Genomic DNA, 17,406 nt, shown 5'->3' on the forward strand with positions numbered 1-17,406 from the left:
TCCATGTCCCAGCGGCCCCCGCGCGCCGCTCTGCACCCCCGCCCCTCCCCTCCCGCCCGTGTTGTCGCGGCGGCCCTGAGATGGCGGCGGTGGCGGCGGGCGCGGCGGCCCCTCAGCAGCAGCCGCCGCCTCAGCAGCAGCCGCAGCCGGCGGCGGGAGGCGCGGCGGGCTCCGGGGAGGCGGGCGGCGGCGGAGGTGGCGGCGGGGGGGCCGCCGGAGGAGCAGGAGGAGGAGGCAGTAGTGGCGGCGCCGGCGGCGCTGGGCCCGCACCGGGGTCGGGGTCGGGTGGCGGCGGCGCGGCCGGCGGCGAGTCGTGGTACCTGGCGCTGCTGGGCCTGGCCGAACACTTCCGCACGTCCAGCCCACCCAAGGTGCGGCTGTGCGTGCACTGCCTGCAGGCCGTGCTGCCCCGTAAGCCCCCTGCCCGCATGGAGGCCCGCACCCACCTGCAGCTCGGCTCTGTCCTCTACCACCACACCCGCAACGGCGACCAGGCCCGCGGACACCTGGAGAAGGCGGTGAGCCCGGGGCCGGGGGGGCGGCCGCGGAGGGGCCCTGTCAGCGGGGCCGGCCCGCGGGGGGTGCAGACTAACCCGCTGTCTTCTCTTGCAGTGGTTGATATCGCAGCAGGTATCCTTTTCCTGGCCGCTCTCACTGCAGCAGCACTCATCACCCCAGTGCCTGGCCCTGGGCATGGGGAGCCGGCTGCTGGTTTCACCTCCTTCCCAGCCGGGTGCTGCTTTCCTCACGCATGCATTCAGCTGAGGGGTTGTTGTGGACGTTGGGCTGGTGGCGGTTTCCAGGCTGTGTTTCGTATTCACTTAACTCTGCCGCTGCTAGATCCCCCAGTTTGAAGATGTTAAGTTTGAGGCAGCCAGCCTGCTGTCCGAGCTGTACTGTCAGGAGGTGAGTGGCGCTCAGGGCTGTTGTCGAAGCTGTCTTTGGGCTTGGACTTTGTGTATTGCTGGTAGTAATAGGGTTTATTCAGCTACAGGGAATAGACTGAGCCCTAAAGTGTGAACCTGAAGTTGTGGTCTTTCTGATTGTGAAAGTTGCTGCTGGAATTGCAATGCACCGCAGAGGAAGTTTCCTTGGCCAAAAGATTTCTTTAGCCCTTATTTAGACAAAGGCTCCTCTGGGGGAGGGGGAAGGTAAATGGCTTTCCTCAGGCTTTTGCTGTGTTCCCAGGCTATTTTTATTCTTTTTTTTCTCCAGAAAAGCCTTAACTTGCTTGCTTTAATGGAAGTAAAGACATTTGCCTTTGCTGTCCTATGCAGGAAGAAAGCCCAGGTCAGAATAATGTCTGGAGCTGTTAAATAGAGAAGTCCTTTGAACCGGGTTTCAAAACTTTGGGGCCGGTGTAAATGTGCATCTTTCATACCTGGGCTTTCTTCCTTTTCACATCTGAAGGATCAACACAGAATACAATGAGTTGGGAAGTTGCTGTTGTTAGTGAGGACATTCCCAGCAGCCTGGTTTTTGTGTTGACTGGGAGGGCGTTGTGTTTCTGTTTCAGAATTCAGTGGATACAGCGAAACCTCTGTTGAGGAAAGCCATCCAGATCTCCCAGCAGACCCCGTACTGGCACTGCAGATTGCTTTTTCAGCTTGCAGTAAGTGATGTAGAGTGATGGAGCTGTTACTGTAGCACTGGGACTGGGGAAAAAGGGCTAGGAAATAGCTGTATTCCCCTTAAAAAGAGCTTGGATGCCCCCCAGCACCTCCCTGTTGCTAATGGAGAGACAGAAGAAATTCATAATGCTGACATATTAGTGGGCTCGAGGTTGGATCCAGGTCATTTTTACTTGCTGAAGGCAGATGGAGGGAGAAAGCAGCAAGGATCATCCCGTGGGCACTAGAACACAGGGGTTTGGAGGTGGAGCAAAATCAAATCCACCTTATGGCTTGCAGGAAGGACAAATATTCCCTTAAAACCTGCTGGAATTGGAGTTTGCCGGCCTGGAGTGTGCGTTTGATTATGTTCAAGGTAATTAGTAGGCAGGGATGGGATGAGGAGAGCAGCTGGTGCAGAGGCCTCTGAGCAATGTTACTCTTCCTGTTCTGTAATGTGCTCTGAGCGTGGCTTCAGCTGCACAGGTTGAACCATCTTCGCTTGTAGGAGCAAACTGGTGCCTGTTGGGATTTGGGGGGTTTAACGCTTCTCCCAGTCCTCAGCTGTGTAACTGCTCTTCAAAGGGCTGCTTTTCCCAAGCGCTTCAGTGCTTTGGGTGGGAAGCGCATCCTGAGTTAACTGAGCAGCGGGAAGAGCAGAAGACTCCTGAAGAACAACCTGTGTTTTTCCAGGTTATGCCTCTTCTCTGCTCCTAAGGAGCCTCAAGGTGTTTAACATAGCAGTTGAGAGAGTTGACTGCTCTTTAGAGCTCTCTGCAGTGGACGGTGGGTTAGGAACCAATCTGATCTTTGAAGACTGTCTTAGTAGTCATCTGGACTTGTCTTTTCCCCTTTTTTGAGGAGCTTAAGCAGGCCAAGTCTGACAATGAATTGCCAAGCTCCTTTGTGTAGCTTAGGAACAGTGAATCCTGTCCTTTTCCTATTGATTAAAGGACAAATGCTTGCTTTGTCTGAGTACTCAGAGGAAGCTCAAGTGATTTTCTCAGTATCTTCCTCCAAAAGAGGGTCCTTCCTTGAGGCTTCACGTTCCTTGCTATATTCTGGGTGCTGTTTCCTCTCAGGCCTTTGCTTGACTGCAGAGGCCTTGGTGCCTCTTGTACAGCTCTGTGGCTCTTACCCAAGTTTGGAGCAAGTAGAGAAGTTGGCAGGCAGGAGTGGTGGGAGGTGCTGTGGCATCAGCCTCACCCTCAGCCTTTCTCTCCTTCCTGCTGGAAAACACCCTCCGTTGTTCCAGTGGAACAGTCCACAGTTGTGCTGGAGCTCTTTGGATCTGACCTGCACATGATTGAAATGAATTACAACAGCTTTGTGTGGTATGAAACCGGGCTGAGGCATTTTCTTTGGCGTAATGGTTGTACTTGATGATCTTAAAAGTTCTTTTCCAGCCTGGTTGATTCCGTGATGCTATGTTATAGCCTTTTCTTTTTGGAGAATATCAGGTGTTCCTGGAAAACACCTCTAAAATCAGATCATACATTCAAGAAGTACCAGTTTAGTGCCTGTCAGGTGTAAAGCACAGGAGGAGCTACGTTTGTAGCCATTGCTCATGGGGTTCCCAAGGAACACGCTGGTCCCTTATGGCCTTTCTTCATTTCAGCAACTACACACACTTGAAAAAGACTTAGTATCTGCGTGTGACCTCCTCGGTGTTGGAGCAGAGTACGCCCGGGTGGTGGGCTCCGAGTACACCAGGTGAGCTCCAGGAATGTTTTACCCTTCCCACAGGAAAGACTTTGCTTTCCTGTATCTTTTGATTTGGAGATATTCAGGTTTTATTTAGAGATGTGATTACTTGGGGAGGGGGGATAATGGCTGTGATTGAACTGTTCCATCTTGCTTTTAAACCTGCTTTCTGAGGCAGGTTCCTCAATGGTCTTTTGTCTGTTGTATCTGAAGGGGGGAGAATGGCAGATTTCGGGGGTTTTCCTCAGGGTTTCTATGAACAGTTGTGGTTTGAGGAACTGTTTCTATTGAGTTTGATGTTCTGTTTCATTTCAGAGCACTGTTCCTGCTAAGCAAGGGCATGGTAAGTTGGATGGACTATTTACTTATTTAACTAACCTAATGCACAGAGCTACAGAGCGCAGAGAGACCATTTGTTTTAAGGTATTTGCGTGCTTATATGTGCTTTAGCTATTCTGTTTTGTTCATGTGAGCAAACCCAGTATTCAAATACATCTGGGATAAGGCTGAAGCCTGCGGGATGCTGGGGAGGTTCTTGTGAACAGCTTTGTCTTTTATTTGCTTTTCTCCTTCATGATGACAAAGAATTTTCTGCAAGGAGAAAGAACAACTGCAAATGGTCCCTGGAGCCCTTGTGATTCGGGGTGAAGGGATCTGGCCATGTGAAAAGGCTGGTGCTGTTGCAGCAAGATGGCTTTGAGTCTGGTTTTGCCTTCAGGAGACCGATGTACCCAGGGCTCTGCTGTGGTTCTCCAAGTGTTTAAACCATTTAGCACAAAAAGAATGATTTCTTTTTTCCTGTTCAATTACAGCTCCTTCTGATGGAACGGAAGCTGCAGGAGGTGCACCCTCTCCTTACCCTTTGTGGACAGATAGTTGAAAACTGGCAAGGAAACCCCATACAGAAAGAGTCATTACGGGTCTTCTTCCTAGTGCTGCAGGTCACACATTACCTGGACGCTGGGCAGGTACCTGGGAGTTGTGCTTCTTCCAGTTCCAATGTGAAAACTAGGGAACAAATACTGCCCCAGGAGTAACTGAGCTGGTTTGGGGGGATGAAATGAGGAGGAAAGCAATGACATTCTTTCCTTCTTCCTGGAGCAAAGGTTTATTGTGATCCACTTAGAACCATGATGGCTGCTCTCACTTCCATGGGATGTTGGTAGAGATAACAGCCTTTGTGTCTGAATTTGAAAGACATTTTGAGTGTCTGTGGGTTGATGGGCAAATATGAAGGGCTGATTTGGGTGACATGGTCTAGGGTGAGGCAGCCCTCCCCATGGCAGGGGGTTGGAACTAGATGATCTTAAGGTTCTTTTCAATCCAAACTATTCTACGATTCTATGCTTGTTCTTAATCCTGGAAGTAGGCACTGGTATGACTTATGCATGGTCTCATTTCCTGAATTTGGGGGTTATTTGTTGCCTGGCAAGTTTTCCCAAGTAAGGAAGCACCAGAACCTGAGGGCTGCAGCAGGTACATGTGGTGTGACTCCTGTCCTGCAGGTGAAGAGCGTGAAGCCGTGCCTGAAGCAGCTGCAGCAGTGCATCCAGACCATCTCCACGCTGCACGACGATGAGATTCTGCCCAGCAACCCCGCTGACCTGTTTCATTGGCTGCCCAAAGAGCACATGTGTGTGCTGGTCTACTTGGTGAGGAGCTCTTCCCTTACTTAATGTATGTTATCAGTAATGAGGGATTGGTTCGGAATTGCTTGGAGCCAGTGTAAGGTCCAGACCATGTGCTGCTGTATGTTCCACTGGCAGTTTGATTCTGCCAGAGTATCTGAGAGACTGTCGCTCTCAGTGCTTGAAGACACTGTGCAAGAAGCCTGGAAATTGAAATGGAGCTTTATTCAGATCCAAATCATAGAATCAGGTTATTGATTTGGATGAGGTGGAGCTGCGTTGGCTTATTTTTACCACCACAGTGACAATCTTGACTTCAGATTCCTGTAACTAGTCCTGATGCTTCTCGAATGTGATTATAATCTGAAATGTGTCACTTTAAAGCGAGTTTAAAAAGCTGGCGGCTGAAGAGTTGGGGGAACTTCCCAGACCTTTGCAAAGATCATTCCTTGTAACCTCTCCTATGTTTTCTGGCAGGTGACAGTGATGCATTCCATGCAAGCAGGGTACCTGGAAAAGGCTCAGAAGTACACAGACAAAGCACTCATGCAGCTAGAGAAGCTAAAAAGTAAGGATAAGGGTTATAATTCTGCAAGATTCCATTCCTTGTTGCTAATTTAAATTCAAACAAGACCACAGCAGCCTTATTTAGCTCTCTGGAACAGCGCTCTCAGTCTGTGTCTGCTGCATTGAAGAACTTCACTCTGGTTTATAACTGGGTGGTTACTTTGGGTACAGAAATCAAGTTTTGGGGGAGTTTATTGCAACTCAGTAAATGGGGCTGTAGGTGTGGGACAAGGTGTTAATATTGTCTTAACTTCACTTACTGAGTTCCTTTTGTTCCCTTTCCAGTGTTGGACTGCAGTCCTATCTTGTCATCATTCCAAGTGATCTTGTTGGAACACATTATCATGTGTCGGCTCGTCACGGGACACAAAGCCACAGCATTGCAGGAGGTAAAGGGGGTATCAGCATTGCCCTGGTTGTGGATGGAAGCTGTGATAGCTTGTAAAACATGGGAACTTCAGTGTTGAGGAGGATACTTGGGCTCAGATGGGGATTCCAGCGGTGTTAAACTGACAGGTACTTTCAGATGTGATGATGCGCTGGCTACTGTGACTCTAAAGCCATGGAATTAGCCTCCTCTTAAGTATCTCCTTTAAGAACATTTGGAGTTGCTTGTGGAGTCAGCAGTGGTGGGTGCCTCCAGCTTCCTGATCGTACCTTGCAGTTTGACTCTGGTATCTTTTCCCTTAGCTCTTTGTGTTCCTGTTCTTTCCAAGCATTTCTCAGTTCCCTGCCTTTCTGTTCCTTTCCTCCTCTCACATAGTGTGGGGGGAAGGAAGAGTGTTCTTTAATGGAAGACAGAACTGTGCTGCCTTTCTGGGATTTTAAAATCCTGGTTGTGCATCCCTTACTTTGAGGACATGCTGCTGGATCACCTCAACCTCTGTGTCAGCTGCCTCTCGAGTGCACTTGTGGAGTGGGGGAAATTCATCTGCTAAAAGAATAGTCATTGGTTCTGGCTCATGAAGCTCCTACCCTGTGAACCCTTATTCCAGCTTTTCTGTTGTGTTCCAACTCCCATTCCCAGCGTGGCAGCAGAGATCTGTGACTGGCTTTGCAGGTGGAGCCACCGTATGGTGGAGCTGCTGCAAAGCAAAGAATCTTGTGGAACACGAATGGAGCAGCTTGTGCCTGGGCCCAGGAGCATGGCCTGAGTCTTGAGCTGATCCCTGCCACATCCTGTGACACGTGTGACACAAGCAGTTGGATTTGGGGCATGAAATGAGATAGAGAAGAGTATCTTAAATACTTCTTTTTCTGCTACCAGATCTCCCAAGTGTGCCAGCTCTGCCAGCAGTCACCCAGGCTGTTCTCCAACCACGCTGCCCAGCTGCACACCCTCTTGGTAGGTGGCTGTGACTAATGGTAAACTCTTTACTCTTTGGAAGACCCTACCCAAGACTCCTCACCAGGAACTGAGGAGCCTGTGGTGATGCAGCTGCTGAGAGCTCCCGCTGAGCAGTGGGGCTGCCTTGACCAATCCTGCTCTGGGAACTAACACCCGAGTTGTTGAAGCCTATCAAAGGCTTAAATCCCTTCTTTAACTAGGTGATGTGTAGCATGATAGTAAGCATACAAGGTGAATACACAAGGGCTATACTGTGCACATTGGAGACAGTATGTTGTGGGAACTGTGTAAGGGGCAGAACTTATGTTTGAGTATTATAGGAAATGGAGGGTTTCTTGGCTAAATGGGGGGGGAAGGTTACAGGAACACGCCAGTTTGAAGGACTTTGTGTATTTTTTCCCAGATCCAAACAAAACTAAGACCTGTTGGTTACCTTTATTCCTGCTAATCCCTGGGGTTGCTGTGCCTTTGTGGGGGCCTTTCCTCTTTGCATTCTTGTGTTACCTTAGAAACACCGTGTCTTCTGCAGGGGCTCTACTGCATCTCTGTGAACTGCATGGACAATGCAGAAGCACAGTTTACTACAGCACTGAGGGTAAGATGTTCTTCCCAAACTATTTCCTTAGGGATGCTGCAATTGTGGGGGTCACTGAGCAGTTGAGGCTGGAAGGGAAACCTGGAGACTGTCTCAGTTGCATTGGGGTTTTTTTCTGTGCTAATAGAAATTCAGGTCAGGAGATGGCAAAATATCAGCCACCAAACCTGTGCTTTAGGTGGGTGAGTAAATTCTGAGTGAGATGCTGAAGGCTTTAACTGTGCTCTTGGTATCTTGTTTGTTTTAGCTCACTACACATCAAGAACTGTGGGCATTTATTGTGACCAACTTAGCCAGTGTGTACATCAGGGAAGGCAACCGGCACCAAGAGGTGAGCTGCTTCCTGACTCCTGTTCTAAACACCAGCACTTCCTTGGAGGTTGCTGCTGCCCTGCTGGGATTAGCTTTTTCCTTTGAGTGTATTGCAGAGCCTTGTCCAGCCAGGCAGCTCTTGCTTCAGGGACTCCCCTCGCCTCATTCAGCCTCTTCGCTTCGGCTTCCATCTGTGCAGAGGGTTTATGAGATGACACAAACCCCACCAAGGTTGAACAAACAGCCAGGAATAGGAATGTGCATGTGTGTGTGTGTATGGTGCTGCAGTGCTGTGCCTAAAGCCACAGTAACACTGTGCTCCAGCTGCCTCATCCCTCAGCAGGGAGTTCTCAGAGACACACTTGCAGGTTTCTTGTGAAGAGGCTGTGAATGATGCTTTGGTTCTTCAGCAAACACACAGAACCCCTTAGAGAGCAAAGCTAAGAATGAAATACTCTGAGTTTCTTAGCTGTTTTCTGGTTTAAATCCAAGAGCAAACCTGATGAAGCATTCGTGGGGCTCTTGAACAGCTCAGCTCTGACAGGTACAAGTTTTCTTAGGAGATGTTAACATTGTTTAGAGTGTTCTATAAAGTCAGGGAAAGCCTATTTTGTATAAAACTTGGTTTTAAGATCAAAATGGGTGTGAAAACTCTTAATATTGGTATGTTTGTGCTATGACCAAAGCAGTGCAAGTGAACCTTGAGTGTTTGTGGTATCTCAGCCTGGTGGCTATCTCAGAAATGCTAATCAGCATGTCTTTATTCTCCTTCCCACTTTGCAGCTTTACAGCTTATTGGAAAGGATAAACCCAGACCATAATTTTCCTGTGAGGTGAGAATTCCAGAAGCTCTCTCCCTGCTGCTGTTGTGTTGGTGATGCTGATACTGGATTTGTAATAGGCTGTTTGAAAAGAAAACAAAACCATGGATTTCTTTTGAAGGCAGAAGCTCTGCCCATATTGTGCTAAATGCAATGTTTTATTTGGAGGTTGGATTATTGGGCAATTCCAAGGAATCTGGTGTGTGCTGCATTGATCCTGTGCAGCACCTGGATTCCAACACCTTGCTTTATCCGTAGCTCTCACTGTCTTCGAGCAGCAGCTTTCTACATCCGAGGTCTCTTCTCCTTCTTCCAAGGAAGATACAATGAGGCAAAGTGAGTATGAAAGGGTGGGGAGAGCAAAATGAAGACATGGAATCCAGCTGGTTAAGATCAAACTAAATCCCCTGAGGCCTCCTTTGCAAGCCTACAGCTCTTTCTCTCTGGGGATTTGGGCACCTTCTGTTTTACCTGGGAGGGAAGCTTCAGGGAGCTGTTGGGTTTAGATCTCTCTTGTGCTCCCTCTGCAGCAGCACAGAGCAAAGCTTTCCAAAGGAGGACTCTGTTACCACTTAGTTTTGCTAAATAAAAGGTGAGGTTTGGGAATGAAGCCCTTTGTTTAAGGTCACCTGCAGCACACAGTTAGTCCTGAGTGCTAATATTTGCCAGTTGGATTCATTTAGTTCTTAATAAAGCTTCTTAGAGACTGGAGGGAAAGGAGAGGCTCTGAACTCCCCTTTTTGCTCTGGTTTAAGGAGATTCTTGCGAGAGACATTGAAAATGTCAAATGCAGAAGACTTGAACCGACTGACAGCATGTTCCCTCGTGCTCCTGGGCCACATATTCTATGTGTTGGGGAATCACAGGGTAAGTCTCTGCTATTGCCATATAAATGTTCCACTTGTTGCTTGCCAACAGGACCTGTTGTGAAATGAGTGTTATTTTAAGGATGCTTTTTTGGTGGTGTCCCACCAACAGCTGGCAGCTTGTTGAGGTACATGATTCCAGAGCTCTGTGGTTAGTAACACTTGCACAGAGTTAAAGGTTTTCTACAAATGTGTGTTTCTATAATGCCTGAAATCACTTGAAGAAAAGAGCTGAATAAAGGACAAATACCATGGTTCAGCTGGATTGCTTGGGAAGGAATTGTTGGGAGCAAGCTCCTTAATTCTCCCCATAGAATGTATGTAGTGTTTCTCTTCTCTTGCACAATGCCTAGGCCAGAGCAGAATTCCAGACACCTTTAGATACAATGTGTTCAGGTTATTGGCCCATTCAGCACTTTTCCTTGTTAGTTAGTTACATGGCAGTGGTTGAAGTAGACACGTTTTGTCACAAATGTAACATCTCCAGGTGATGTCTGTTTGCAAGAGGGGACATAAATCATTCTTATCCATTTCATTTTGCTCTCCGCTCTTCGCTAGGAAAGCAACAACATGGTGGTGCCAGCCATGCAGCTCGCCAGCAAGATCCCAGACATGTCTGTGCAGCTCTGGTCCTCGGCTCTGCTGAGAGGTAAGGTGGGAGAAGGTTTGAACTCCAAAAGAGCAGCCAAGAGCCTGGGGCTGGGGGGTTGTGGTGCTGCTAGCACCCTAGTGAGTGCTGCTGCAGCCCTGCTCTGTGCCTCTGGCAATGCTGTCAATACCAGGGGGGGATTTGGAGGGCTGGAGGACCCTAGGGTGTGAAGGCTCCAGTGTCCCCATGCTGGTAGTAGCTGGGTTTCTCCTGCTGTCACTGGATGGCAGTTTGTGATGCTAAGACCTGAATGGGTGCCCCTTGAGAAAGGGCTCCATTGGCACTGGTGCTGCTCTGCTTTTCATTGCAGTTCCAGGTGGAATAAACCTCTCACTTAGGCTTTGCGTCTATTTATGAGCTTGATTCAACAACAAAGACTATTACAATGGTTGGACTCAATGAGCTTAAAGGTCTTCTCCAACCTAAACAGTTCCATGGTTCTATACTTCATATGTAAATATTGTTTCATGTGATCCAGGCTGGCCTCAGGATGCTTTGTTCAAATATTGACCAGTGTCTTGGCAGACTGTCAGCATTAATGCTGCAAGTGATTTGCTCTCAGTAGAAAATACAGCAGCAACTCTACCCTTTACCCCACAGCTTCAATGTGTATTAAACTGCCACGTTCACCCTGCTCTGTGCTGAGCACTGTGGGCTAGGCTTATTTGCCACTTTGCTCTTGCCTTTGCTACAAAACTGCTTCCAGGCAATTGAAAGGACTTTTCTTACTCGTGTCCAAGTGATGGTTCTACTAAACATGCCAAGAGTCCAGTTTGAACCTGCTATGGCTGAAACCTCACCCGGTGGACCTCTGGGTGTATCCAGTAGGCTGGAAGCAACGAGAGGCAGTTTCTGCTTTGGTGTTTCCATAGATCTTCCTCTCTGAAACTACCTTCTCTTGAAGAAAAGGTGCCTAATGAGGAGTAACAGGACACAAGCACACTTCCATCCATAGGAAGTGCAGGCTGCTCATCACTGATACGTAAAACATGCCTGATCCTTAGTAGGTTCCCAGTCTGAAACCTGGTTGAGCTGATCCCGGTGAGTAAAACTCCCAGAGAGCAAGACACGAGGAGCAGCTTTCGGTGTATGCAGAGCAGGAGGGTGCTGTGGTTCCCTGAAGGCAAGGATTTGCATGGAAAAGAAGTGGAGCTGCAGAGGGAAAGCTGCGAGTCTGCCCCGTCCCCGCTAGATGGGGCTGGAAGCTAAAAAGCCAAATGTGAACTGCTCTTGGGTTTTTATTGGGGTGAGGAGTTTGCTGCCTCCTTTTGGAGCTCCTCAAATGGTACATTTAATAGTTGGAAGCTAAAATAGCATCAAAAAAGGGCAGGTTCTGGGTTCCCCTGCTTCCCGTGGAGGTTTTCACCTGATCTGACTTGAGGACGATTCAATCATCAACGAGAGGAAAGAGTCTCCTCCGACCAGAGGAGGCCAGTTGGAGACGGGTGTTTCGAGGTAAACACACACTGCTCCTGTCTTCCAGACCTGAACAAGGCCTGTGGGAACGCCATGGATGCGCATGAGGCAGCACAGATGCACCAGAACTTCTCCCAGCAGCTCCTGCAGGACCACATTGAGGCGTGCAGCCTTCCTGAGCACAACCTCATCACGGTAAGCAAGCTTCCTCTGGTAGCTGGGAGCAGTCTGGAGGCAGAGCAACCCCCTTTGCTTACTTTTCCTGTCCCTTTCCCCTGTGGAGCACGCTTCTGAGTTGCCAAAATTCAACCTACTTCCTAGTACTTCAGGAGGAGTGAGAACAGAAAGAGGAAGTGTGGCTCAGTTAGGGCATTGTTATAAAGGTATTTGGTGGGGAAGGTCTTTGTTTCTTAGTAGCGTTTCCTTGATACACCAGAACTTATATATATGGTTTCTAATGCCTTTTGTAGCAGGTAGCCACTTCGTTTTGGTGACAGCTACTGCTTCTGAAAGATACTTAGTGTGTTCTCAGGTTTAGGTTTGGTGTTCAGGTGATCCAGACTGCCTGTGCTGGGGAATGCTTTGTTGTGTGCTGCTGAAAGGACACTTCCTGCTGCTACTTCAGCATTCTAAGTTGGGGTTTTGGCTTTTTTGACTTCTCTCTGAATCTGGATTTCCAGTTAACACCATGAGATGTCTGCAGAGCCACTGCCTTAAGGATTCTTTGCATTTCAACTATTGAATTCCTTCCTGTCAGAAACATCTGTAACACTGGTTTTAAAATGCAGAATGGTTTCCAATTGGGCAATGGCATAAGGCAGTTTACTGCTCTGAACTGAAGTCATGTCCAGTTATGAGAGATGGGAGGAAGTTGGTGTCTTCTGGGGAGAAGAAAGCGGGGGGAAAGGCCAGTAGGAAGATGCTGCATGTTGGCTTTGCCTGCAAAGGGATCCTGAGACATGTAGGAATGAGAGTGCTTCTTATTGGTGCGAGTCATCTCTACCTGTAAGAGCAGGAATTGCTTTCACTCCATCACCTCTGGCCCTGGATTCAGCATGGGAGGTTTGGAATGACGGGCATGTGGAGTGGCTCCCAAAGCAGCACTTTGGGATGGGAGCTCTAAAAACAAAGTCAAACCTGATCATCAACTTCTCCGGCTGAAGTCTCTCCTTACCTGGAGGCAGTGGATGGCTCTGGCCTGGCCCGGTCCCTCCCCGGGCAGTGGCTGTAGGATTTTCATGCTCTTTGTTGTCTTGCAGTGGACAGACGGACCACCTCCTGTACAGTTCCAGGCCCAGAACGGACCCACCACCAGCCTGGCCAGTCTCCTGTGAAGCACAGTAACTGACAGCAGGACAATGTGTTTAAAAAGCAAAGGAAAAGCCACCGAGAAATGCCAAAAAAAAAAAAAAAAAAAGCAAACATTGATGCAAAATCTTTTCTTCAAAGAAAAGGCAGCGAATTCCTCTTCTAGTGAGGGCCTTGTAGGAACCAGATTGCATAAAGACAACAAAGTACATTTCATAGACTTGCAAAGTGAGAAGGGCATTTTAAGCTGCTTTTACATAACGTGTGTGAATATACAGCTAGTGTGTATATACCTACTGGTTTTAATCTGCTTTCCTCTTACTGAGAAATAAGATTTAGTCCCAAGGACACTTGTTCCTTAAGTTCTTAGATATCTTAACTTTTAAAAGCTGTCACAGGAAATGAAGAGGACTCAGTTTTAATACCACTTGTAGCCTAAATACAAACCTTCCCTGGAGTATGATGCAGGAATCTGCACCCTTCCGCTCCTGGGAAGAATGGGGTTAAATCATGAGTTGATTGTAGACTGCACTAAAGAGCTACATTTAGTTTCTGAGGTAATATTCTTCTCACTGGGTGCAAGTCGTTGCCAGTGCTGGTTGTAGCCTCGCAGTGAAGGTAAGGATGGGATGGGGAGCTCTGAGCTCAGATGGTGTTTGCAGCTTTGGGGGTGTTGATGTCCTCAGGATGGCCTCCAGCCCTGCGCTGGTGACAGAGGAGCAGGTTCTACATCCTGAGTGTGTGACGATGTGCCACCACTTCATCCCTGTGATGGTCTGCCTTGGATCTCCCTGCACTGCCATGAGTCCTGCATGGGAGAAGGCAGAACCACAGCTCTCTCCATCTCTTTGCCATGGTGCAGATGGTAGGAGGCACGTTCTTGGCCTCCTGGCTGCTCCCTGTGTTGGCCAAGCAGCTGGGAAGCAGCGGTTTGCACCTTCAGCACAGCCTCGCCAAGGGAAGGCAGCATCTGTGCCTTAATGACTTGTACAGAGTTAAAGCAGTGGTTAAACCCCAGCTCCAGCATAAGCCAGAGGCTTGTGGTGAAACTACAGGCTTGCCCTTGGCAGAAGCTTCCTGTTTCCAGACTCTTCAGTGTTTGCTTTGCTGTTCTCTGTCAGTGTTTTGGTGACTCTGTGAGTTCTCACTGTGTTTTCCTGGGCTCCTGCTGCTGTCTCAGGACAGGAGAGATGAGGCCCAAGTTTGTGCTCCAGAACCCAGGAGGAGAGTTGGTATTCCATGAAGCAGCAGCAGCTTCATAGGAGGGATCTGGGCCAGGTGTCGTAGTGCCATGTAAAGCTCGTGAGGTTCCTAGGGTCGAATAAAGGTGTTTTTCTCTCTTGGTAGCTCTGCATATTTCTCTCCCAGATTGAAAGGGGAAGGGAAAAGGAATGTGCCAGAAAAATCCTTTCTGTAGGGCTTTTTCCCCTGAGGGAGGAGGAGAATGTTTGAGAGGAAGCATCTGACCCCTCCAACCTTTACAAGTTTTACTGTAGCAGTACTACTGTGAATCATAGAAGGGTTTGGGTTGGAATGGACCTTAAAGATGAAGTCCAAGCCCAGTGGCCATTCTTGTTCAGTCTTGTCTCCTGTCTCAGAGACTTGCTTTTTCAACCCATCACTGTTTACCAGTGAATGATATTAAGGGGATAAGTGCTTGTCTGGTTGCCAAAATAGGGGGGTTTAGGTTTCCTCTGCTGTTCTCAGCCGTTTACTCTTGTAGAAGGTGTGCATGTTTTAGGCCTTGTTAAGTCTCCCAACAGGGAAAACCTCGATGCTGGTGTAGGGAGAGAGTCCTGTTAGTGGGTTTGTAGGAAGAAACTTCAGTGTTGTTCCAAGTCTTCAGAACTTAAGCATAGGAAGGAAATGTGTGAGGTGGCAGCACATGGGGTTTGGAGTACCAGGTACAGAGAACCCTCAGATGGATCCTGTTCTGCATCCTTGCTCCTTGAGCTCCTGTTCTGTGCCAGCCGCTCTCCTGTCCCCTCCATGGCTCTGAGTCACGGAGCTGACAGCCACATTCCCATGGGATCTGCTGGCTTTGCGGCACTGGGGTTAGGAACCCGTCTCAATGGTGATGTTGTGTGGCCCTGGCTCTGTTAGTGATCGAACAGCCCCATAAGCTCAGCTGCTGTCACGGGCTTGGAGTTGGGACAGGAATGACCAGGTAAATCCTACCTGGGGGTATTGATGCTGTGGATGTCTTTTAAGTCTTTCCCCGTTCTTTGTGTGTATGGAAACTCTTTGGCTGTTCCCTCCTTAAATCACTTAAATCATGCTGTTTTCTTGGCAGCGCTAGGGAATGACAAGTGACAGAAAAGGATGTTCTTTAAATGCAGCTCAAGGCCTGTTCAGGTGATCCAAGTGCTCTCTTCATGTGGCTGTTGTCAGCTAGGCTGAGGCTGTTCACTGCTTACACACTCCTCCCTAACTAAATGAGTCGTTGGCCAGAAAGGTTTTGCTTCTCTAAGGCAACATGGAAAAACTTCCATTTCGAGAGAGCTGTGGTTTGAGCTTGCAGTGAGCTGCCCCCCAGCCTTGTTCTGCAGCTCCTCACCCCATCCTGCTGCTCAGGGCCCTGCAGAGCTGAAGGTTGTGCTGTGGGAGAGCAGTTTTCAGTGGGAATTCTCTGGCTCTTTGTAGTTGGAATCCCTGCTATGACCTGGGGAGGGAAGGAAGTGCTGGAGGGGAACTCGCCTCTGCTGTGGGCATGCTCAGGTTTGGAACAGGAACCTTTGCTAAACGTGGTGGCTGACCTTGTCATGGCAGGAGGAACAGGCTGGGGTTTCCCTGGGACCTTCACTGGGGCTTTGCTCTTGGACAGAACAGCATTTGCCTGCAGCCCTGAGGAGTCCAACACTGCTGCAGAGTCCTCTTCCCAGCACAGGATGTCAAAGATTATGTAAATTTGAACAGAACTCGTTGATTTTCTAGCTCTAAAATTCCATGTACATTTGTGACAATGTACAGTGCTTTTTAACGACACTTGTATATTAAATTATTTAATAGTTTGTGCTTTTCAGTATCTTTTGTATGGAGCAGAGATTAAAACCAGGACCTGGGAACTGAAGTTCTTCCTCACTGTTGAATGCAGATGTAAACCTCGAGGTTCACAGCTCACAACTCCTGTTCTGTTGAGTGCTTGGTTTGTGTGACTCGGTTTGAATGGTGTGTTTCTAAATCCTTCTTGTCCAGTCATTGAATTCTCTCTAGAACCAAACCTGAAGTCTTACGAACTTCTAAAACAAAGAGGTTTTTCTTCTAAAGATGGAATGGAGAGAACTGAACAGTTTGTTCTCTAGTATTTTTAAATGAGTAGCAAGAACTTCCACAGAAGCATCGATCGCTGTAGTGTAGATAGTGTGAAATCTGGGCTATGGATAGAGAATGCAGTTTGGAGAAGTGGTTGCCTCTTGTATTGCGTTTCCTACGGTGTGAGCACTCAAAAGGCCCCCGCACACAGGACCCCTTCATCAGTCTGGCAGCTGGGAATTGAACAGTAGAACACAGTAATCATGTACTTCATACCCTGCCATCCCCTCCAGGCCCTCCCTGAGCCCCCATGAGCTAAAGCTGACAGTGATAAAAGGTTAGGGCCTGGTTGCTGTGCTGCCTGTGCACACGTGGGGTGAGCAGTGTGTTCCCTGTTACTTCACTGCTTTAATTTCATGCAATTTTTCCAGCTTCTCCAGAAATCCCACCAGCAGGAGCAATGATGTCCCATTTTACCTTGGTTATTACTGACCTCCCCAGCTGGCACCGAGTAAACCCATTTCCATCCTATACAACAGCAAGAGGGGAACGGTGCTGGTGGCTTGGGCTGTACACGCCACTTGGAGAAGTGGGGCTGTAGTGGCCCTTGTGTGTGCTCTCTACTGTCTGTCCGTGCAAGTGTCTTTAATTGTTCCCTGCAGTGAAGCTCTCAGTGTTGTGTCAGGCTTGTACAAGGTGTTGGGTCAGTGTTTGTAGTTCTCCAGCAGGAGCAGGATGTGCACATTCCACCAGTGCTGCTTCCTGAAGCTGTACCCACAGTAACTCTCCTGGGCTGGGAGAGACCCAGCACGCTCCCTTTGGCCTTCGGGTTCTCTCGGCTTCTAGAGTAGGGGAGTTTTGAAATAAAGCTTAATTTTACTTGTTCCAGTGCTCTGTAGGACACTGACTCCTTCAGCTGCCCTGCAAGCAGCGCAGCACCAGCCTGGCCTTGGAAGCTGTCGCAGGGATGGATCCTGCTGTACCTGGGGTCAGGGTGAGGGCTCCTGCTGCAACAAGAACCAGAATTCCAGCTGATTCTCACTGGAGGGGCCTGGAATACAACAAGGATTTTGTGAATCTGTCAAACACCCGGAATGCTGGTTCCTTGGCCTGGGGCAGGTAGTTTTCACTGCATGGTGCAGTCAAGGAGGATGCTGACTGTATTATCTTAACAAATGGGATCTGCTTTAATGGGACGTTGCCTTGTGTGTCTTTTATCCCCATTTTACCTTTTTGATCTTCAATTTAAAAGGAAGAAGGAAACTGAAGCCACTTGTCTGAGGGTAAAACTCAGCAAAAACAAAATATTTGAAGACATAACTGCAGCCGA

The 17,406-nt window shown here is 48.6% G+C and overlaps 1 protein-coding gene across 2 annotated transcripts; it reads left to right on the top strand.

Moving 5' to 3' along the window:
- Window positions 1-50: 50 nt before the first annotated feature.
- Window positions 51-17,246, top strand: MAU2 (MAU2 sister chromatid cohesion factor). 2 transcript variants are annotated; one of them, XM_080634259.1, is made up of 19 exons: window positions 51-518; window positions 613-630; window positions 841-906; window positions 1,517-1,612; window positions 3,229-3,323; window positions 3,630-3,657; window positions 4,127-4,282; window positions 4,820-4,966; window positions 5,420-5,510; window positions 5,795-5,898; window positions 6,777-6,854; window positions 7,387-7,452; window positions 7,700-7,783; window positions 8,548-8,597; window positions 8,844-8,921; window positions 9,341-9,452; window positions 10,010-10,100; window positions 11,584-11,711; window positions 16,966-17,246. In XM_080634259.1, exons 1-19 carry the CDS (start codon window positions 81-83, stop codon window positions 16,981-16,983), a joined length of 1,944 nt encoding a protein of 647 aa, XP_080490385.1. In that variant the 5' UTR covers window positions 51-80; the 3' UTR covers window positions 16,984-17,246. The 2 variants fall into 2 exon arrangements, with proteins under 2 accessions (XP_080490385.1, XP_080490384.1); XM_080634258.1 differs by lacking the exon at window positions 16,966-17,246 and adding an exon at window positions 12,776-15,835.
- Window positions 17,247-17,406: the final 160 nt, after the last annotated feature.

Source organism: Psittacula echo, assembly GCF_963264785.1.
Source record: "Psittacula echo genome assembly, chromosome: 24".
Taxonomy (NCBI): Eukaryota; Metazoa; Chordata; class Aves; order Psittaciformes; family Psittacidae; genus Psittacula; species Psittacula echo.